This window comes from Lissotriton vulgaris, chromosome 8, assembly GCF_964263255.1.
Source record: "Lissotriton vulgaris chromosome 8, aLisVul1.2, whole genome shotgun sequence".
NCBI classification, from domain to species: Eukaryota; Metazoa; Chordata; class Amphibia; order Caudata; family Salamandridae; genus Lissotriton; species Lissotriton vulgaris.
The window spans coordinates 719,025,663-719,049,722 of record NC_141696.1 but is presented as its reverse complement, the minus strand read 5'-3'; the positions used below and the strand labels follow the sequence as shown (position 1 = coordinate 719,049,722).

General features: G+C 45.5%; 2 protein-coding genes across 2 annotated transcripts in view; both read right to left on the bottom strand.

The window, feature by feature from the left end:
- LOC147697921 (cullin-4A) overlaps window positions 1-24,060 on the bottom strand; it is a 625,511-nt gene that overhangs the window by 155,344 nt on the left and 446,107 nt on the right. The window contains exon 18 of the mRNA XM_086934608.1: window positions 19,146-19,318. Coding sequence (XP_086790734.1) covers window positions 19,146-19,318 — 173 coding nt within the window. The remainder of the gene's footprint in view (window positions 1-19,145; window positions 19,319-24,060) is intronic.
- Window positions 14,507-14,662, bottom strand: LOC147697922 (mitoregulin-like). Its single transcript, XM_086933369.1, has one exon. It carries the CDS (start codon window positions 14,660-14,662, stop codon window positions 14,507-14,509), a length of 156 nt encoding a protein of 51 aa, XP_086789495.1.

The window sequence follows — 24,060 nt, the reverse complement described above, 5'->3', positions numbered from 1 at the left end:
CTTAGAGGTGGAAGCAGCGGGGGTGGAAGTGGACTGACCCACGCGCTGGTTACCAGACCCGTCCCTGCGGAATCCATTGCCTCGCTGAGGCTGGTTCTGCCCAGGCTTGCAGGGGTCTTTGTGGAAAGGACCAAAGACTTGGCCGTGACCCAAGAGTCTTTAAAGCGCTTCAGGCTATTGTCGGCCTTATCGCCAAAGAGGCAGGAGCCATGAAAGAGCATGTACATGAGCGAGCTCTGTACATCGGGCGAAAACCCAGTCGAACGTAACCTGGCATGGCGTTGCAACGCCACCGTTTTGGAAATCACACTGCCCAACGAATCAGCGGTGGGCAAACCACACCTAATGGCAAACTTCGCCGCATCCTTGCTCTTCGCAATCGCCTGGGAAAGGACAGCCTGGTCCTCCTCAGAACACAGAGGCAGGACCTCAGCTACCGAATCTCACAACGTGTGGGAGTAACAGCCCAATAAGAAGGCGGTATTAACGGACCGCAACCCCAAGCTGGCAGAGAAGAACAACCTCTTGCCAAACTGGGGCAGCCTTTTAGAGTCCTTATCCGGCAGAGCTGTGGGAAAGTCACTCTGCGACGTCGAGGCCTGAATAACCAGGCTCTCAGGCGAAGGGTTAGTGGTCAAGAAGGCGGGGTCACCAGGCGCGGGTGGATGGCGCCTGGCGACGTTCTTATCCACCGGCGTCCCCGAGGCCGGCCGCAACCAAGTGCCCAAGAGGACTTTGGTGAGAGCCTCATTGAAAGGGAGCAGCGGCTCGGAGGACGCAGACCCCGTCTGGAGCACCTTTAGTAAGGAGGTTGGTCTTAAGGGCCACCATGGGGAGGTCGAGAAGGAGAGCCTATGCAGCCCGACGGAGCACCAAGGTATAGGAAGCCCCCTCCTCCATAGTAGGCGGAGGAGAGGTAAACCCCGGGTCAGAAGACACTTCAAGCTCGCCCGCATCTTGGCGGTCATCCACCCAATCCTGCTCGGAGTCACATTGCCGGGCAAGGGAGTCCCCGGAGCCGTCCCAATCCTTGTCTGGCTCCGGAGTAGAGGGAGCTGGCTGCGGCGGCAGGGCCGGAGCTGGAGATGGGGACAGCGGCGTCGGAAACTGGGCCGGGCGGGGCTGAGCCGTATCCGTATCCCAATTTGGATCCCAGGCCGGAACGAAATTGTCCGAGAACCGGGGCATGGGCGGGATAAACAGCACCCAGTGTGGCGCCTGTGGCGGCGCCGGAGGCAAGGGCAACGCCGGGGCTGGAGAGGTGCTGCACCCCGTGGCGCCGGGGCCGGAGCCAGCGCCGCAGGATCCTGTGGCGTCGGGGCTGGCCACAGGATCTGGACACGGAAACGCGGGGCCCGAAGGAGTGCCGGCGGGAGCCCGGGGCCTAAAGAGGCGGTCCATAGCAGCAAGAAACTCTTGCACTTGTTCGGGAGTCATCGACGGACCCGGGTATAGCGGGTAGACCGCGGGACTCCTCGGCTCCAGAGGAACAGCAGAGGCGGAGCCCCTGTCCCCCTCTGGAGAGCGCCGGGGGGGAACGTCGGAGAGCGAACACGCTTCTTCGACCTTTTTATGGCGTCGCTTACCGGAATCTGAAGGCAAAGACTTGGAGCCCGAGGAGCGACGACTCCAGTATCGCGAGATGTCCCACGAACGGCCCCTAGACCTGGAGCGGCGTTGAGTGGAGTGCCGGACCTCCAGCAACATCCTGCGCCGCTCCAGCAAGTCCTTCGGGGCCATGGCTCGACAGTCCCGAGCCATGATCGGTCTCCAGGCAGTAGAGGCAAACATTGTGGAGGTCCGCCACCGACATGTTACGGCGGCACGACCCACAAGACTTAAATCCGGACATCCCTACGTGCACCAGGAGACTAGAGGAGGAGACAAAAGGTCTCAAAAAGTAGTCAAAAAATGACTGAGTTACGTGTTCAATCCGGATCTGCGCTTTTGGCGCGGAAAAAGAAAGAACGGACGTCAGCTTGCATGGGTGGCGCCTAAGTAGTCTCCTTGACGTCATCTCAGCGCTCACAACACCAGTGACAGACATGGAGCCACACTACGCCACCTACCGCCGCACAGGGGTACTGCTAAGCAAAACTTTCCAGATCCAGCCTGACGCCTGGGGAATATTCTAAGGTAAGGAATCTATCACTAACGAGTCTCTTTCAGATATAGTTCTATATGGTATTGCTGGTCTGAGACCTTCCATGAAGGCTTTCATTACTGGAATTGAAAAATGTGAGGAACGTTCTCCCTTTAGCATTAATGCGGCTACAGCTGCTCAATGTAATTGTATACCTGTGTAGGCCAACCCTGCCATTTGCAGATGTGGGAGGTAAGCAAGTGTGTCTAGCACTGTTACCTGAAGTGGTTTAAGTTGCTTACTAACACATAAGCAAATTGGACCTTTTCATTTAGCAGAGTGTACTCTGCCTCTGCGCTTCCCTAAAGACACCCATACATTCCTCTGGCAGAATTAAATTACCAAACTTTAAGACTTTAGGTGCCACATTTTAAGAGTGAGCTTACTGAGGTCTGGATGCCTGACAAGGACTTTGTGCTGAGTGAAAAGCTCCATTTGGAGTCAGTTTCTCTTTAGGTGAGATGGACATTTCTAGTAGGGTTGAGTACAAAGCGCCCCTGGCCCAAGTTGGTGCTACTAGAATGACTGTCAAGTTGTGTTGTCGCATTCTTCCTGACTACTTATAGGATGAGTAGGTGAGGCAGAATGTATGCAAATATCCCAGACCAACCTATCCACAGTGCACAGCCTATGGATTGTGGATTTGGATACCTGGAGCGAAGTTTGGGCATTTGGTATTTTCTTTTGTTTGCAATTGATTTACGGTTTGAGTGCCTCATTTGTGAAAGTACATTTGTAGGACATGAGGATTGAGTTCTTACTCGAGTACTTGATGTTTTCTACGTAGCAAGTATGCAAAGTCTTTATCTATTCCTGTGTGATAGTCTGCCAGGAGATGTATGTTGTGATGAATAGGCCAGTGCCAATACGTATGGGCTACTTTGGAATGCAGAAGGGAGTGTGTTGCCGTTTCTTAATGTAATACATTGCAGTCATGTTGTCTGCTTTGATTAAGACTGTCCTGTTATTTAACACTACATACAATGCTTTAAGTACTAGCAATATGGTTAGTAGCTGCAAATAGCAGATGCCCTTGGTTTATTGTGCCAATTCCCATATTTCTTAAATTGTTTTGTTTTCACAGTGTGTGCCCCAACAGATGATCAATATTTTTGTGGTAATAGTCACCTGAGGAAGAGGGTTTAAAAAGGGCTGCCAATTAACAGTTTGTTGCTTTTCCACCATTCCAGAGTTAGTGAGTTGACCCTCTGTTTGTGACTGGTGAGGCATTGCTGAGGAGGGCGTATGGGTAATCTTGCTTGTGTCACAATCGCTATGCATCATGCTATCATTGCAAGCAGTCTCATTGCAGGTCTTCCAGACACTGGGCAAGAAGACTGAAAATGAGTCAGTAGCTGTTGAAATGCCTTCACTGTCTGGTTACTGGAGTATGCTCTAACAGTGACAGCATTCAGTACTGATCCACGAGAAGGTTTGATCTGTTGATGATGGAGGTGCATTTTTTTCATATTTATTGTCAACTCTAACTGATGAAATATAATGTGTGCCGCTTGAGTGTGTACGAAGCATTTCTGTTTGCTGCTGCTCTTTATTAGCCAGTCGTCTAGAAAAGGGTTGACATGTATGCTACCTATTTTCGGAGGCGAGTTGTGACCACTGCTAAACATTTTAGAAAGACCCTTTGGGCTACTGTAACCCCAAAGTGGAGAACTGTAAACTGGTAGTGTTGATTAGTTACACTTGATCCTTAAGAATTGCTGATGTGCACGTTCAATCAGGATATGGAAGTATGTATCCTTGATGTCCCTTTTGACTCCCACCGCTGGTATTGTTAGTTTTGTAACTTCCCCTTGAGTATCTCCTAGTATTTTGAGATTCTAAAAGACTGGTTGTGGTTGCCTTTGGTATATTTGTGTGTCTAGGATGTTGTTCCTGATTTGGGTAGGTCTTTTGTATGGTACCTATGAAAAAATCGACTTGAGGTGGTGTTTGTAGTGCCCCCAAGAACTTTGAAATGACTGTGTTCTTTTTCTAATTTTTTTATCCATTTGGGGCCAAATAGGTGTTCCTCATCAAACAGAAGGCGTTGCTGTACCTCTGGTTTGAAACCGGACACCCTTAGCCATGCATGTCTGGGGAGTAGTATGCTTGTGTTTATTCCTTTTGAAGTGGTGTCAGCTGCATTACAGGCACAGCAATTGTTTGAATTTGAGACTAGTTCTCCAACCCACTTCCTATGTGTTTCAGGCAGATGTGGTACGAGTGCTTCCATCCCTTCCAATGCAATCGGTCAGACCTTGATAATAATGCAACATAATTGGTGTTACACCAGTAAGCTGATGCACCAGCAGCAACCCTTTTCCCCATTGTTTCTCTTTATCCGGGGATGGTGCATCCCCGGTTGTTTGAGCAGATCCTCTCTTCCTAGCTTTTCATAATATGAACCGCTAGTGAGGTTGGTGGTGCCTGAGGTCATATGTAAATGTGGTCCTCAAGGCAAGCCTTATAATTTTTTTCCCTATTCATGGAGTCGCTACACAGTCTCTAACAGGACGTTTAAAATGATCTGGGGAAAATGTCATTATCCCTTTTAGCATTGGTAGAAACTGAACATTAATCTCAGTTTTCGAGATGGTCTATGCTAGGAAATTGTCTTTATCTTCCACAACGTGCACAAGGACATTGTGGCGATGGGTCGCTTTCTGAATTACAGAATGGTGTGCTGTTCTGGATACTCTGGAGATCTACTTTATATTCCTCCCACAGGTCGTCTGCTGCAATTGGCTGGTCGTAAGGGTCTACCCCTCTCCATATGGGCTATTTGGCACTAATGAAGAATGAATAGACCCTGCTAGTGATTGTGTTGTAGGCTAGATTGGGAGTGGTGGTTTTTCTTGGTAGTGGAGATGGTGAAGGAGTTGGCAAAGGTGTTGCGGGTGGTGCCGACTTTGTTATGGTCGGTGTATGAGCATATTGTGGAGTTTGTGTATGCTATTTCCACCTTTTAGGCCCTTGTGTTGGAAGGATATCATAGTCCAGTTCTTCCTCAAACATTAGCTTTCCCTATTTGGGAGGAAGAATTGTGACTGGTGGTCTATACGGTGGCTTTGTAGGAATTGTACCCATATTGGGGTCAATAACTTGCTTTCTTTTGCGGAGCGACATGTTTTTCAGTTAGTCTTTCTACCATAGTGTTGTGGAAGTTTCAGAGACAAGGGTCGAACTCTCTTCCTGTTTCGCTTACTGCTCTCAGTGACCTCGATGGAGGAGTGTCTTCTGCCCGATAATATAACATCCACCACATCTGGTGGAGAGAGAAAGAACTTAGGTTGCCCCGTTCAATCTCCAGGCATCAATGTGCAGGCTCTGGCTCAGGGGCAGATTCTACTCCCCCTGCGACTGCAAGAGGAGGTCTGCCCTGAAAGGGAGATGGAGCTGAGGGTGAGATGAGAGATGATGGAGGTCTGTGTACCACACCCTTCTTGGCCAATCCGGGGCGATCAATATGACTTGGGCCTGATCTTGGCGAATCTTTCTCAGAAACCAAGGAATCAAGGGCATGGGAGGGAACGCATAAAGAAACTGTGAGCCCTAACCTAACTGAAACGTGTCCCCGAACACTCCCCGCATTGGATACTGGAGACTGCAGAATGACAGGCAGTGCGTGTTCTTGTGAGTAGCAAACAGGTCCAACCAAGGAAACCCCCACATCCTGAAAATGTGATGGACCACCTCCAGATGAAGATGCCACTCGTGATCTGCAGAGTACTGCTGACTGTAACTGTTCGCAAGCACATTCAGCACCCCGGCCAGATGATTAGCAATTACACAAATCTGATGGCCCTGAGCCCAGGACCAGAGTCGCAGATCCTCTCTACAGAGACGATACGACCCTCCCCCTCCCTGTTTGATTATGTACCTCATCTTGTTAGTGTTGTCTGTCAGGACCTGAACTGTCTGACTGCAAAGGGAGGGAAGAAAGGCCTTGAGAGCCAAAAAGGGAGGGAAGAAAGGCCTTGAGAGCTAAACGCATCGCCCGCAATTCCAGAAGATTGATGTGAAACAATCTTTCCTCTGGAGACCAAAGGCCTTTGACCCCCAGATCTTCAAGATGAGCTCCCCACCCTAGAGTGGCTAAAATCCTTTCTCGATGACAGATGCCAAAGGTCTGGATGCCACCCTTCTTGTCCGTTAACAGAGGTTTTGGTAATAGTGCCCCACTCCTCAGCCCTTAGCCCAACCATGTTTAACATCTATTGACCCGTCTAGTGGCAATGGTTGAGTCTTTTGGGGCCAAGGTAACTTCCTATGCTGGGGACACTCAGCTGCTGTTTTCTTTTAAGAAAGGTGAGTTAATTGCCCAGGATCCCATTAAATCCTGCTTATCAGCTGTATTCCAGTGGATGAGTACCAACCAACTCAAATCCAACACTGATTAGACAGAGGTTTTCAGCTTTAGCCATAATTTCACTCTCAACCTGAAAGCTCATTGGCCGGACAGAGCCGACCACCCAACGTCAAAGCTGACGCAGTAATAAACTTGGGAGTCAGGTTTGATAAATATGGTCATCCGCACGTATTCTGGTCTAATGCGAACTGCAAAAGAATTCTTGCAGATCCTCTCCTTGCCCGTGAATATAAAAGTGATCCTGGCCTTGATATGTCCAGGCTGCACCGCCCTTTAAATGCAAGCCTACTACTATCTTTGTTGAGGAAACTAAACTGTCCAGAACGCAGTGGCCCGTTTGGTCCTCAAGCTACTTAGACGAGTTTCGGTCTTTTCACACCAGAATAACCTGCATTGGCTCCCTGTTAAGCAAGCATTGGCATAGCCAATAAGTCTCGCCTTTAAGACCTTATAAGTATTTAGCCATGCAGCACATTATCCTGGGTGCTATAACAGCTACTGTTACTTCATGTGCCACGGGTAAATGGCTACACACACCCAAGGTTGGTCTTCCGTGCTATTTAATGAACACCGGAAACGCAATTTATGCCCAGATAGGGCAAGTCTGCAACCTAAATGAATTTAAATGATGAATGCAAATAATGTTATTCAAATAATGCCGTCACTAACTGCACCAGTGGGTGATGCAATTAAAACAAACCTATATTGATTAATGGCAAGAGTGAATTGATGCATGTTATTTGATTATTACCTACTGGAAGAAGAAAATAAGAAGAATAGTACCTTAATCACAACGCCAGCAGCCAAAGGACCCTAACCAAAAGGAAGTAATCTGTACATGCTACAGAGGAAACAAGAGGAAGTGAAGCTGGCAAGCGTTGCCCAATTATGAGACAGAAAGCACGAGTGACAGTGAACCTAATGAATGATAAGCAATGGGTGGGCTTCCAGCTCTTTGTTGTATACAATATCGCTTGCAAGTGTATGTGCTGCTGCCTCTGTGAGGCGCCACTCATGCTCGCTGACGTCAGTTCTGTACACGACTTTCCACGCCAGGAACGCAGAGCCATGCAAGAAACTGACCACTGGTGCCATGAAACTAGGGCCCTGAAAAGGAATGACCGTAACCCTAGAAATAAGTTAGCAGAAGGGGGAGGATGGGTGGGGCGGTAAGGAATCTATCACTAACTAATGTCTCTTACAGACATATCGTTAAACAAGTAGTAACTTGTGCATCTGAAAGAGACACGTTATTGATAGATTCCTTGCCTTAGAATAGATACCCCAGCAATACCAACCCAGGAGGTGGGTCTGCGAAGAAGATTACACCAGAAAGTCACGGAGAACAGAACGGCCAAAGAGGCGGTTTTGCTGGACTTGGCTGTCAAGGCAGTAATGCTTGGTAAACATGTGCAGCGAGGCCCACATAGCTGCCTGACAAATGTCCTGCAAGGGAACACCATGTCCCAAGGCAGTAGTGGCTGCCGTTGCCCTAGTGGAATGGGTACGCAGCCCCTCAGGAGGCCAACGAGTAACATGCTTTGATGCACAGAACAATGAGAGATGCTGCATTTGTGCACGGACCAACCTTTTTTGGCGCCCACATAGCCAACAAAGAGGTGGTTATCCACCCGGAACTGTTGTGTGCGCTTCAGATAGAACGAGAGCGCATGTTTTGGGTCCAGATGGTGGAGCCCCTCTTCCTCTTTTAAAGGATGCGGAAAGAAGGTGGACTAAGTGATGATCTGCCCGATGTGGAAGGGTGTGACAACCTTTGGCAAGAAAGAAGGACGGGTCCTTAAAACCACCTTGTTCAGATGAACAGAAAGGAAAGGAGGTTGAGAAGAAAGAGCCTGGAGCTGACTCACTCTTCTGGCAGAGGTGATAGCTACCAGGAAAGCCGTCTTCAGAGTGAGAAGACTTGAAGGACAGTTATGAAGGGGCTCAAAGGGAGCGCACATCAGATAGGTCAAGACAAAATTTAAGTTCCATCGAGGCATTATGAAAGGCACGGGAGGAAACGTGTGTGTAATGCCTTTCAGAAAAAAAGGTTAACAACCAGGGACTTAAAAAGAGAAGGCTGATCTGGAAGCCATAGAAAGGCGGAGATGGCTGAAAGATAACCTTTGATAGTGCCCAGAGCAGAGTCCTGTTGGGCCAACGATAGAAGGAACAGAAGGACCTGAGAAAGAGGGGCAAAAAGGCAATCCACAGCCATTGCTGTGCATCATGCCACAAATTTGATCCATCTGCAGGCGTATACCGTCTTAGTGGAGGTATGCCTGGCTGCCAGAATGAGATCACAGGCTTCAAGAGGAAGATCGAAAGCTGTCAACTGTCACCGCTCAATCTCCACGCATGGAGTTGGAGGCTGGACAGGTTCGGGTGGAGAACTGTCCCCTGCTGCTGCGACAGATAATCCTCCCAAAGAGGCAGTCGGATCGGGGGATCGATCGCCATGCTGAGTAGCTTGGGATACCAGTATCTTTGAGCCCAATCCGGAGCCACAAGGATGACTTGGGCCAAGTCGCGACTAATCTATTTCAGCACTCTGGGCAGAAGTGGTGTAGGGGGAAAGGCGTACAACAGACCGCAACTCCACTTGTGACGAAAATCATCACCGAGTGAGTGCCGCCTTGGAAATTCCAACGCGCAAAACTGATGACATTGCGCATTCTCTTCGGTAGTGAATAGATCTAACCAAGGCTCTCCCCACTGCAGAAAGAGACCTTGCGCCACGTTCGAGTTCAGATGCCATTCGTGATCCATCAAGCACCGGCGGCTGAGTTTGTCCACCCTGGCGTTCAGAGAACCTGGTGGAAGGTCACCTTGCCTCTTTCAATATAGACATACAGTCTTGAGATAGACCTAGATATCAATACTGGAGGACCTCAGGTCTGCCAAGTTCAGTGATGGAAGGTTGGGATGATGGATCCTGCTGTTCATCTTGGACAGCAGGTCCGGTCTGCACGGCAGCCTCCTGTGCGGCTTCAGTGATATATGTAGAAGGTCCGGGTACCACCACTGCCTCAGCCATTCCGGAGCAATCAGAATCATTGTGGTTTCTGAGTGAGACAGCTTGGTCACCACTTTCGGGATGAGAGGAAGGGATGGAAAAGCGTACACAAATGCCCCGGACCAGTCGATCAAAAAGGGCAATCCCCCTCGATCCTGGTCGGTAGTATTGAGGCGAACGACGACAGAACTCTTTCTTTTTCTCTAATCCTACTGCCTTTAAGGTATCCAGCTCAATCTTCATACGTGCCATCTCCTAATAGGTGTTTGGCCCAAACAGCGATGAACCGGATAATGGCAGATTGATGATTGGGGATTGCGCCTCTGGCTTCAGAGCTGTTAGGCAAAGCCATAAAGATCTCTTGGCACAAATTCTGTGTGCGTATGAATAATATAATAATAATAATAATAATCCACATTTGTAAAGCGCGAACCATCACCCGTTAGGGTCTCTAGGCGCTGGGGGGCGTCGGGAAGATTAAGCAAGCTATTGCCCAGAGTGACATGGTGCTGGGCTAATCTGCCGTGGGCCCCGGGGATCGAACCGTGATCCCCAGATTCCGGAGTCAGTCACCCTGGCTGCGGCGCCACACCTCTCCCATTGAATGCGCTGAGAGCGTAGCCCCATCGGCCACCGCACTTATTACTTGGATCGTCACCAAGCTGCCCTCTTGCAGGACTTTCTCAAAGTCTTTAAGGTCCTCTTTGGGTAGTTTTTCTGAGAACCATTGCAGTGAATTCCATAATGTTCTATCGTATCTCCCCAATAGAGCAGATGCACTGGAGACCTTGAGCATGGATGAGGAGGTACCACATACTTTCCTACCCCATGAGTCCTGCGTCTTGCTCTCCTTGTCCGGTGGGACTGTGGACGAGGAGACTAGCGAATGTGTCTTTCTAGCTGCAGCCAACATTACGGAATCGGGTTTTGGAACCGACTTTAGGAACTCGGGATCATCTACAGACGGGTAATATTTCTTAAGAATGCTCGCCGGTGCAGTCTTGAGGGTGGCTGGTGTGAGAAAAATGTCCATTACTGGTTTCAGCAGACCCGGTACTAGAGGCAGTAATGGGTGAGAGGAAGCCTTCTGATTCAGCATTTCCAAAATGACTGAAGAGGTACTCTGCTGAACAGGCATGGGGATGTTTAGTTTGGAAGCTCCCCTGGCCAGAACGTCCTGGAAAGTGCTTACGCCATCCACCGGAGATATCCTCGACGATGGACTAATCGGAAGAATGGGCGAATAGTCTCTCTTTGAGGAGTACGTTGAGGAGGTGGAAGGAGTAGGAGACCTGTGCCTCCTCCTGCCGCTGCAAGTTCTTGACCTTCTCCTAGGGGTTGGTACAGGGGAGCGAGTACGCGCTCTTCCTCTTGGAGGCGACAGATCTACCTTTTGAGCTAGGCGAGCTAGTGGAGACCTGTGAGCCGGGCTGGATTCTCTTCTAGCCTCCATAGTACAAGTACGATCCGCCCAATGATGCAGGGGTTGCAACCATCTGGGAGGGAGGTGGACAGATGAAGGCCTTTGTGCTCTACCAGTGGAACGTGATGGAGACTTCCCGATTTCCTGACGAGCTTCTGCAGCATGATGGGAATCTGAGTGCGAACCCTGCCTGCTTGATGAAGAGAACCACCTCTGGAGTACGAGACCTGGAGATGGACCCGTGTAAACCTGCTCTCGAAGTCGATGAAGGAGACGGAGAGAGGCTTGCTGGGGCTGACACCGACGGAGACTTCTGTCTTGACGTCGCTTGTGAAGTGGATCTTTGCTTAGACGCCAATCTGGAATGCGTGTGCCCCAGTGTTGATCGTCTGGACCGAGATCTGTCTCTCGACGTAGACCCCGATCTTTGTCGTTTGAAGGAGTACTGTGTCTAAATGTCGACTGCTGCGCCAACGGAAGACTGTGCCTCAACCTCGTTCTTCTCGCCGACGGAGACTTCTTCCTCGACCTCGACCGTGCTCTTTTCGATGGAGGAGTGTACCTCGACGTCGAATAATGCCTCGACGGAGACCCTTGCCTCAACTTCGATCTTGGTCGTTTCGACGTAGGGCTGCGTCTTGACGTCGAGCTTTTTTCCTTCGACGGAGGGCTGTGCCTCGACGTAGAGCTTTTTTCCTTTGACAGAGGGCTGCGCCTCGACATAGAGCTGCTTTCCTTCGATGGAGGACTGTGTCTCGACGTCAACAATGGAACAGACGGAGACAGGTGCCTCGACGTCAAGTGTCTTGCTGGCATCGACAGAGGGACCTGCCTCGACGTCGACGATAGAATATCCGACTATCTCTGTCTCGACGGCTAGCTACGCTGAGACCTCGACGTGGACTTCGGTCTTGACGTCGAAGTAGATGACTTATGTCTCGGCGTCAATGATCTGTGTCTCGACGTTGATCTTCGCTGAGGAGTCAACGGCGGAGGATCTTCTCGACGCCGGACGCTGTTCCAACGCCGACAGAGACTTCGCCTTGCTGAAGAGCGGCGCTCCTGCACCCGGTCCCTCGACGACGATGCCGCCGGAGCCTTTGATGTCGAGCCCGACGCCGAAGGGGAACATACCAGGACCTTGCTCCTCGACATTGAGCACGCCCTTTTCTTCGACTTCGCAGGAGACCTACCTCTTTCTGAGAGGCCATAGATCCTGATTCTCTCCCTGTCTTTGAGAGTTCTTTTAGACAGATTCCTGCAGTGTGGACAGGAGGAAGGAAAGTAGGAATCAGGCAGACACAGAATACAGACCTCATGCCTTCTTCTGGTCACAGGCAGGGCAAGGGTGGAATCAAGAAGGCATTTTTGACAGAAAAAAATGACTTCTGTCACAAAAAAGGGGTTACCCTGCACTCAAATGCCAAAAGACGTCGAGTGAAGCCAAGAAAACCTCCGAAAAAAATCAGAGAATTTTTGGCTAAAAAGTAGAGAGCTGTGACTCCAGGGTCCTGACAGAAGGAGCCGGAAAGAAATGACCCAACTGTCACCCCTGAGGCATGATGGGAAGCTGGGGGTCATGGCTGCCTTAAAGGCACAGTGCCAGTTTTTGTTGAAAATGCTTTAATTTTCCATGCTATTGTTTTACAATGCAGCCTGTAGGCTAACAATGTCTGCTTATGTGCAGGTTTTGCTCTTTATGAGTGTTTTACTCATTAAAAGACAGAGTTCAAGTGCTAATTGCCCTCTTGTGTCTTTTATGCATTGGCAAATGCTTTCCTTATGTGTGCAATTACATAATTTAGCCTCCATTTGGGGGCTGCATTGGAATGAGAAAAAATTATACATGTTTGTATATATATATGTAAAGCTGTACATATATGGTTTCCATATATAATTGTTTATTATTTCCGGGGTCCCAGCACATGAGTGGGAATATTCAGTACTTATGGCTATTGATGAGGATCCCCTGGAGGAGAAGTGATGACGACATTCTTAAGCTGCCACAGCTGCTTGCAGACAGGCAGAGCTATGTGGAGTGAACAGACAAAGGGATGTGGAAGTTCGTGTTGGCAGAAAATGAGGCGTGGTGCCTCATTACTGATAAAAGAAAGGCACGAGGCTGCCATGCTAAAAGATGAAGGGCGACGACGGTGAAGCAGGCGCAGTATTGATAAAAGAAAGCTGCACACCCTCCTGAAGCGGCCGGTATGCAGACGCCTGATCAAGGGAAACTATGCTGATCTACTTGGCTACCATGCCAGTAAACAGAGCCCTGTGCAGCTGTAGACCGCAACGGAGCTCGGAGCAGAGCGAGTGGAAAAAAAAAAGACTTCCACAAAAACAACACATGAAGAGGAAGGTGTAAAGATACAGTAGTTAGGCGCTGCATCGTGAGAGGATGAAAATGACAACAAGGAGCGAAAAAGAAGGATTAACCACTAGCAAGCAAGTCTTTTTGTTGGACAATTGAAGTGATGATTAAAACAGTATTGGGCGGGCTGTAAGCACACACAGTGAATACAGCATGTCTTGAAGAGACCGTGCATGCGCTGCCTAGGCTTGACCTACAAAAGAAGTAAGGACTGACCAGCAATGGTCAGGCTAAGTCATTGTATTCTGTGTCTGTGATGGGAGAGAAGAATGGAGGTCTAGACAAGGACGGTTTAAGCTTGGGTTTATTTTTCTGTAAACTCGTCTTTTATGAGTAGCCAGGGTCCGAGTTATAAGGATAATACGTCTTATCTGGTCTTCTGCAAATGGCTATGAGTCCTTTGCTTCTTGGGCTGGGCACTCGGGCGAAAGAAAAGAAGGGAGACGGTTGTAACTACTTCTAAAAGCTACAAGCAATGGGGAAGGGAGTAAGGAACGCCCGTTTAGTGCTGTACGTTTTAGGAGTGAGTGCTTGTGTTCAGGAACCGGGTAGTCGCAGGTAACAGAGAGAGAGAGAACCGCCCTATACGTCGGACTTCTCCCGCCTCCCAACCCATCCCGCAACTCATTCGTACCTGAGTGAGCCACACTCCACCAGGAGCGTGGCTGGGCACAGCCTGAAATGGTTGGCCTCCTCGTGTTCCAATCGTCCTCGATTCCTCCGGAGTCTTCCTCAGGAGCGGTTGTCCCTCGGCTGCTGTCTCCTGCATTTCTCTCGCGGCGTCTTCTTCCTCATCGCTTCTGCTTTTTCCAGAGGTTCTCCACACCTTGTTCTGGGTCCCGCCTTCTGCTATAGGTTTTGGTAGTGTATTTGAGCAGCAGAAAATGCATTTCTACAGCAAGTCTGCCGATATACAGCACCTCTTCGCTTTACTCAAATTCCAGTTGCTCGGTTGACTACAATCTTTCCTAATGAGGACTATTACTTTTTATAAAACCCTTGTCATAAATCAGAGACCCAAATTCTAGACCTGTGGCTCATCGAGGACGCAGAGAGTTACCAAAACCTGCCTGGAAGTATTAGTATATGAGGCACATTCAAAACACAGCACACCTCTGCCCCACACACACATGATGCTCACAAAAGGTTTACTTAGGAGCAATTGCCTGTTAGAGCAGTGTTTAGGAAAGGTCAAGCTTTTTCTGGGTCTTGATGAGTTTGTCATGCAGTCGCTTTCGTCTCCAGTCCAAGAACCTCCTGCGCTGGTGGTTAGCTTGCCATGAGGCAAAAGCATGAGATACAGCAAGATACAGGCTGTGTTCAAACACATCACCCATAGCGCTCCTTTCTGTCTATGTGCACACCTACTACGACGCCGTGCCCCGGCTGCTTCGAATCCAAAGTTACTGAAAACGGTTCTACTCATACAGCTGCTTCCAAACCCATTGACAGCTCACACAGTTCACAAAACATCCCGGGGCAGTGCGATCACGATGGCGGCCAACTTAGAATGGTTCAGTTTACCTTTATACACAACAGAAACATTGTAACTAATTCAAAACTAATTTAGATGATGTCATTGTGTCACTTAGACAAACTTGTGCTTTTCCCAATCTTACAAATCTTTTTCACAATTCTTGAGAGCCTTAAATGCTCGATTTGTGTGCCCTTTCAATTGCCTTTTCGCGGGTAGGATTTCAACACACTGGTAATAGTCAGTTTCCATATATTCTGAAGCGCTCATGTGCAACAGGCATCTCAGTTGCTCCTCTTATTTTTGGAATGTAGGCGGCCAGCGCTCTCAGTGTGCATGCACATGTGAGGCCAGCTCCAACCGTGAGACATCTGTGAAGCGGACGTAGGTGGGGTAGGCATGCAGCACCACTGGAGGAGTTGGGAGGGACGAATGTTGCATTTAAATGCAAGCATCTATGTGCGCCGAAGCTGAAAACAGGCAAACATTAACACAAGCAGGAAACACATAAAAAAGCTCCCCAAATGAACAGGTAAACAACTAAAGCGTAAAGATACAGTACTTGGTCCCTGTTACACGGGAACAAACGGATGACAAAAAGGAGGGCTAAAGAGGAAGGACTGACCATTAGCAAGCAAGGATTTTTAAAGAACACTGAAACAAACAAATGTAAAGCAGTTGGCGGGCTATAAGCCCACAAAGAGGTTTATACTAAAGAATATACAACAGGTCTCAAAAGGTCGACTTAAAAAAGGATCCTGTTCGAGACTCTGGTCCTTATGCACAGAGCTTTGAGTCACTTAGGCAAGAAGTACCTGTCTTCCAGTATTCAACACTACAAGTCTGTCCCTTCCTACGGCCATCTGGCTAAAGTCCCGGGGTCAGGGGGCAAAAACAGGAGGCAGATCCTTCTCCCTTCAAGGCCCCCAAACCTGGAATAGACTACCTGCCAAATTACACAAAATTGAAAGTGAGAGGCCTTTTAGAAAGCAACTCTTAGATTTTCACTCTCTTATACCAACATCCTTTGGTCTCCTACATTCCATTCAGGGCCCGGATACTCCTTGGTGTAGCTGTGCGCTCTAGAAATCTTGATATTCATTCATTCAGGGTCTTGTTCGCTGAAAAACTGCCAAGTGTTTTGCCATTGCATCCTCAATATGCCCCTCGTCTTTCTCTACTATACCTTAAAGTCTTTTTACACCTGAAGGCTTGACAAAAGGTACACTCTGACTATTGGGGATTTGGAAAGAGACAAAGCTTACAAACCTCGTGCTGATCAGATCAGGGATAATTTGAATTCCAAATGGCCAGGCACGCAAGGTCCAGTCCAAGAATATTTTACGTCAATCCTTCGATGATGTATTTGGATCAAAGATGCCAAAATATGGATTTGATCCGGGATTGCTACGCCGGAATAAATGAAGTGATGCATGGCCCGAAATTTACACACACACAAACTGCACGATATCGGAGCCATAATTTTCCACATCTGGATTCAATGGTATAAAAAAACAATCTGAGGATTGAGTTGAAGCCTATGTGCATTGCAGAACAAAGGAGGAGTCAGTCTACATCTCGTGACTCAAAACGTTTTTGAAGAAAAACAACCTGCAATGTCTGGACCCAACAGTAGATGGGAAGAGTATGCAAACCATCTGTATCTACAGTAACACATGCCAAGACCAAACCTTTTTTCCTGTTTTACGCCTCACTCCAGGATGTGTTTTTTTTATGGAAAGCCAAGTTTGATCATTGTAGATAAGGCTTTGTGGTAAAACAAAAACATGGGTGGTAGCAATGGATGGCTTAAGTACCGCCCATGGGACGCCCATTTGATGAAATGTAGCACAAAGCAAAACAAATAGCTACTTGTGCTACAAAAAGGGCAAATTTCCATAGCAAAACAATAAAAAAACATTTTTCACTGTAAAGTAATTTCCCCATCAAGACTTCGTGCCTCTTTGTGGTAGCACAGGTCTTGATAAAGTCACCCCTTGTATTGCACCCCGGCATGGGCCACTTCAATCTAGTCAGGCAAAAGGAATTATAATGCATTTTACTTCTGAAATGCAGACAATTAAAACAATTAGCCATTCAGTCAGTCAAACAATCATTTTTTGTTAAAAAAATGCACAAAAATACATATAATTACATGTAAAAATGTGGCTGCTACAAAGAAAACATTAAATTAGATGTAAAAATGTGGCTGCCAAAAAGGTACGCCTACAAAATAATATACTATGTGCTACACAGGGACAATCCATCGCATGAGCAAAGACCCGGGCAGCAGGAATCAATATTGTGAAATATAATACATAGACAATGCTTAAAAGGGGAAATTGATCACATGAGCAAAAGGTTTCAGACAAAGTATGGGCAATAGAAATGAATAATGTGGCTTAAATATGAGAATAAATGGCAAGTTTTCCAGACTACCGTTATTGACAAGTCATGATTGACCCCTATTAAATTGACAAATGCGTTCATGACTTAAAGATCTTCTTTTATCAAAGCAGCTTTTGTTAGAGCACAGTGCAGACAATCGAGATCAGTTCACATTTCAGATTACCATCGCGTCCTGTCATTTACCCAGCATATTTCTCAGCCTTACTGCAACCGAAATAAATGTATAAATAACAGTGCATGCAAATTCAGACTGGAGTAATTGTAGGTGCAACAGGGAAGGCCTGCATTTCCTTATGTTGAAAGGCCTCACTAACGTAATTAAAAGCATTTTCTAGGTGCTTTTTAAAGCTTACAAAATAAGAAGAAACACATTACTGATTGAGTGGATTCTATATCACAAAGACACAGGGTGAGGTCTGTTTCTCTATGCACACCACTAGGATAGGAAAACAGAAAAGGTGGTGATTGAAGCAAAACCTAACCAAATAAAACCGGTCAGAGATTGTGTATTTAACACAAATGAACGTGAAATAGGTTTGTGGGGCATTTGAATCTGCCATTGTGTGCCCATTCCGGTGGTTATATACCTTTAACATTAGGTTCTGCTTCCGATATTGATGATTTTGAGAGGACTGAAAAGTGATGCAATGAGGACATTGTTTACATGTCTAGGGTGACAAGAGCTCTATCATGCAGATGGAGAATAATATTTTGCTATACATGATAGTATTTCATGGCTTTTAAATAGCCGATTAAGTCAATATGCTTCCAAATGATATAACTGAATACGTTTTGTAAGCATTCAACCACATCTTGGATTATACTACAGGGTTAGATCAATAGTGCCCAACGTTTGACCAGGAGGATCTAAACCATGGCACACTTTTAAGCTACCTACATACAATACATTCACATACAATTAAATAAATAAAAATTATTATTAGATCAGACGTTGGCCAAGAGCTTATTGATTTACTACAATTATTTACATTATATACATATATGGGCTTTCAGCTAGTCTTCTTCATCCATTGCTCTGTTACTGTGTCATTCACATTTTTCTTCCGCCAAGCACGACAGGCTACAGCATGGGACAATAGGTCAGCCCACTTCTGCCTTTGGCTAACTTCACTATGAATGACCGCATTCTGCCCTTTTATAAGAAGCACATCAACGCACATAGTATTCCCTTTATCATGTATGCCAACATTTTATAACTGGAAGAATTTTGATTTTTTTTGAAGGGCGGTAAGAATTGTGGAAGTGTATTTTCCATATCAACTTATATTGAAGCAGAGCAATTTTAGGTGGGATACCACTAAAATAAAGACATTTTTAGCGTAAAAAATGGCAAGTCTCCCGCTTGAATTGGGTCAGCTGGAATGTAGGATTTAGTACCCTAGACTACTAGAGCTCGATGAGGGTCAGGGATCTTCGCCAAACAATGTTTTGTAAAACTAGGACAAAAAAGTAAATAACACTGACTAAGCCAAAATGAAGGCTACACCAGACCTATTGGTTTTGCCAGTGCTTGTTTATATAGAGCCTATTCTGAAAATCTAGAATGACCAGCTCTGTGTGTGAAAGCAATAGTAAGAACAGCATGAGACATCAGCTATCACTGTGCTAGATAAATTCACCACAGTGCACGAAGGCCATGGTGAAACATAGACATGTTCTGCTAATATTTCTAGAGGAGGATGTTTATGGATGACTACGTTCTATGGAAATGGTCAATTAATAATGTTAGTACTGTGGTAGAAAATCTTATATTGCATTTTCGAGGTACTTCATGAAAAATAGAATTATGACAAACGAAAAGATACCTATAGTTCTTACATAGTGCTCATCTGGTAGATTATCGACTGAACAATCTATACATCAGATCGTTCAACACTGACGCAAGGTGAGATCCAAAAGCTCTTTGCAATACATACCGTCTCTTTCATCTGAATCTGATTGATCTTGATCCTAAACAACTTATGTTTGAAGTCATTATTAATGACAAACTTGTCCTCATCTTCCACATCTTTGCTTTTTGGATATTTGACCAATACGCGTGCTTTTCCACAGGCCAGTGACTGCAAAGTTCTCCGTAATTCACCATCCTCTAAACACAAAGAAATATGAAGTTGAAGGGTGATCTTAAAATACCATGGCAATTAACTTGTGCATTTTACCAACATAACCTTCCTGTTTACAATTGTATTTTCATGAATTTGATCACCTAATACACCAATAACTGCAAGGTGAATCTAGATGGAGTAAATAAAAAATAATTGTTTACTACGTAAATCACCACAAAGCATTTGGCTCTGGTTTAACCATCAGTATAACTCGGAACTGTGCAATGAAACCAGAACTATTTCAAGTAGACTAAAAATAATCTATGAAGGTTCTGTGGATGACCACAGACGGATCACTATTGATTCATAGTTGTGTTGCTAGTAGCAGCCCCTCTTCCCTCCCACTTTGTCACAAATGCTTCTCCCCCCTTGGTAGAAGCACTTAAAAATGACTGAAGCACAGAGGAGCAATTGTCAGTGTGATAATGATAATGTGGATACATAATAATACTGTTACACGTGCTGTACTCCTAACTGCGATCAGACCTACAGGCCAAGATATTCCATGAAGCCAATGGCCCAACACAAATCCAATGGTACTGAGATACAATTTATGTTTTCTTTCTCAAGCCAATTGTGTTATTTTGGTATTATTTTCAAAGAATCAAGAACAGCAGTACATCCAAGAATACATATTAACTGATTGCACCTATTAACTTGGTACATATTATGCTTTTTTCTCCAGATGTCTCATTTTCCTGCCAAAGGTAAAAAAAATAAGAGCATATCAAATCATAATACACCACATGGAACACGTTTAACTCAACAGCCCCCAACCAACATATGCCCATTACTACCAATCACAGATCGCAGTTGATCCTCATGACATCATGACATGCAATGTCCAAGGACTTGACCAGGTAGATGATTCTCTTTACAGTCTATGAGAGGCTTCCAAAAGACCCCGAGTCTGTCTCTCATATCTCTACCTATAATACAACATTCCCAATGCTACCATTATCCACCGTGTTTGAACCAATCCATAATTAGAAGAGAACAATTCTTCCAGTTAGTTATACTTTGTTGCCAGTAACGTGTCTCAAGGGCCCAGTCACTGATTAACATGCCTTTCCGTTCCCAGGGACATACCATAGCAGAATAAAGGATTAAACATTTGGTAAAGGGCATGACGGAGTCCCTTTAGTATGGCTCAACAAGTTCTTCCAATATATTAGCAAAACCGGGCATAACCACCAAATATGCATTTAAACCCCACTTCCACTCCATTGTCTCCAGCATTCATGCCTTGGGGTGCATTATCGTTAATATTTATGACGTACATTTTATCTTTTGAACAAAAATGTGCAACATTTATGAAATGACAATAGTTCAATTTATTTTTAATTTGTCAACATAAATATGTATTATTTGGAAACATGAAACAAAGTTCACTATTCTGACCGAGATATGGTTATGTAACCAAGACAAACTGAAAATGTTCATAGTGCCAGCTTACAACCTAAGCTTCTGAAAAGAGGGAACGCTGGCTTTCACGTATTAGCATCCACTTAATTAAGCACATAGGTGCTATGCTTCACACCCCAGTGCTCAGTTTGTGAACAAATAAAAGCAGGGGCCCAAATGTTTTCTTAGGAGCTGCTGAATACCAAAGCAGCCTAGTTTTGATTACAGGTCCAGACTATTTTCCTCTGTCACCCTCAACTATTCACTCATGCAGGCTCTTGTATAACCCTGCTTTTCTCCGTCACTGTTTTTGGTGAAATTCTGTTGAAGAAAAATAAGTCTGATCCATCAAAATGAGTGCCTGCGTCCACTCTCTGTATTCACCTGCACAAAATAAGCACTCATCACTCTTTTGTATATGGAAAGGGGATCTGGCCAGACAGGTTAGGATAACCCTAGACAGATTCCTCTCCTGTGGTATCAGAATACATTTCGGAATTCGTGACCTAACAGGCGATTGGGCAGCCGTGCACGTATAAACTTTATCAAAGTGATGTCTACACAGCTGGCAGTGGTCTGTGGCTTGGCTGCTTCTTTAAATCTAAAAACAAAACTAATGCCTCGCAGGGGCCCTTGCATGCTTGAACACGATTCTGTCTTGTCTTAATAAATGGAAAAATTACCAGTCAGTCAGAGTTATGTTTATTTAGATTATAATCTTTAAACAAGTGCAAAGAAGTAATAACAGGTTTAAAATATTCTACAACAATACAAAAAATAATTACAAGTTAAAAATTTCTACAACATATTTATAAAACGTTCACACAGAGGAATATGTCTCTTAAGAGAAGGTACCAATACAATCATCACTTTCTTTGGGTGGCCCTACCCTTTAAAAAAAGTTATTGTCGCTTAAATTCAACTTTTTCCTCTTTAGACTAGCTATAAAATTCATTTATTTGGGAAAATTCTAAAATTCTAAAATTGTTACTCATATATTGTTAAGAATCTTTGTATACCCTTTAAAAAGTTCCCTAGAGCGATTGCAATTTCTATAAAAGGCATTTCCGTAAGAAGGTTGACCGCCTGTGTCCGCGTTCTTATGCCATATTTTAAAAATATTGGACGCAGGCATAGTTTACGCAGTTCTAGAATAGTTATACAATCTAACAGGATGTGCACTAAGTCACCTTTGGTGCCCAACCTACACTTGCAACACCCTTTGTTGTCCAACATTTTTGATTTAAAATCTTTGTTTACCAACCACGGGTTAATCCCAATTCGCATTCTTAATATCTCCTGTCTATACCGATGGTTCGGTATGTTATCCAGATAAGGGAACCAGTTTTCCTAAGACCAAGCGCTCATCATATACTCTACAGATTTTCTCTTAGCCAGGTATTCCATGTCAGTTCTAGACACTTCTTGCCCGTTAAACTTCAAATCACTTTTAGTACATTCTACTCATAGGGATTCTCGGCACATAACCACCTTTATACACTCGCAGGTCTGCACCATTTTCTTCCTACACGTTTTTGCCCATTTTAAATGACTAGATTGAATCTCTTGGCTACACCATTGTGCTACTTTCTGGCCATTTTCATTTTCCAGACTTTCCCATAATCGAATCACTGCTATTTGTGATTGGACCCCCAAAGCTGTTATACCCAATTCAGTTCTTATTGCTTGTACCATTGATGATGGGGGCAGGGACAAAAGGGTTTTCAGGTATTTTCCTTCCTCTAGGTCCCAGGCTCCTTTACCGCTCAAATAAAGGATTTCTGCGCCGTAGAGTACTTGTGGAGGTATCATTGTACTGAATGCCTCTAGTAACGGTCGGTGAGACATATCCCCTTAATCACGGTTAAAAAAATTTAATCTAGCAATTGATGTATCTGGTTTCGCTTTCTGAGCTTCCAGATGCTGTTGCCACTTTAGGAACTTATCAAACCACATCCCTAGGTAGCGATGTTCGTTAACAGATTCTAGTTTGAGATCACCTAAAAACCAATTAAACTTAATTACCTTTTTCCCAAAGCATAACATTTTTGTCTTGTCCAAGTCTACTGTTAAAAATTTCCTCGCACAATAGTCGTTAATAGATTTCAACTTTCTTTGGAGGCCCAATTCAGTCTGGTCTAGTATTACCAGGTCGTCCGCGTATAGAAGACAGGGCACCTTTTTACCGTCCATTCTTGGGCTAGCACTACCCTCAACTTCAAGACCGGCAGACAAATCAGATAGAAATATAGAGAATAGCTGCGGGGCCAGGACGCAGCCCTGTCTCAGGCAATTTTCAATGGGTATTTTTGGCGTCAATGACCCCTCTGTATCCTTAATTATTTGTGCCCAATTACCTCGGTGTAGTTCTTTTATTATAGCCAGCAGGTCTTTTGGTAAGTTTATTTATAAGAGTTTCCCAAAGACAGTTCCGATCTACTTAATCAAATGCTGCCCGAAAGTCCACGAAACAACAGCAAAGCTTACCATTTTGTTCCGTCGACTTTCGCGCCATTGCCCATAGTGCAAAACAATGGTCTACCGTGGAATACCCTTCTCTGAAGCCTCCCTGTTCAGTAGGTACGATTGAGAACTCATCAACCCAAACATTTAGCCTATTTAACACGATTTTTGAGAACACATTTTCTCCTATATCTAGAAGATTGATCAATCTATAGTTTTGCGGCGCGTCCATGCTACCTTTTTTATGGATTGGCCTGATTACAGCGCCCTTCCAATTCATTGGCATTATCCCTTCTGCTAATATTATTTGGAACAATTGTGAAAGGAATCTTTCCCACCACTTTATCTATGATTTTAATATTATTGCTGGAAGATTGTCTGGCCCTGCCGCTCGGGTTAATTTCAGGTTCCTTATTAGACTTTCAGCCTTCTGTTCGGTGAAGTCTAATTTACATTTTTCTGTTATTTCCTGCCAATGCTGGGGCTCTATGACTCCTGGGTGTTCTCAAGGTCCATACAGTTCAATAAAGTACTTCTCCCAGGCTGCCTCGCTAACAACACATTTCATTTCTCCTGTGGTGGGAACGGATGCTGCTTTTACCAGCTTCCAAAATTGTCTTAGGTTTTTTGCTTCAATTGATTCTAGCAGATTTACCCAGCATTTCTCTTTATACGACCTTTTTGCATCAGTAACCATCTTTTTAAACTCCTTTTTCAGCTTAATAAGATAATTTTGCCTCTCTTGGTTGAACTTTTTCCTGAGGCATCTTGATACTGCCCTTATCTCCCTTTTTTAGTTTGGCAGTCGACGGAGAACCATTTCAGTCGGCTGACAGGGATTATTGTACCCTTTCTTTTA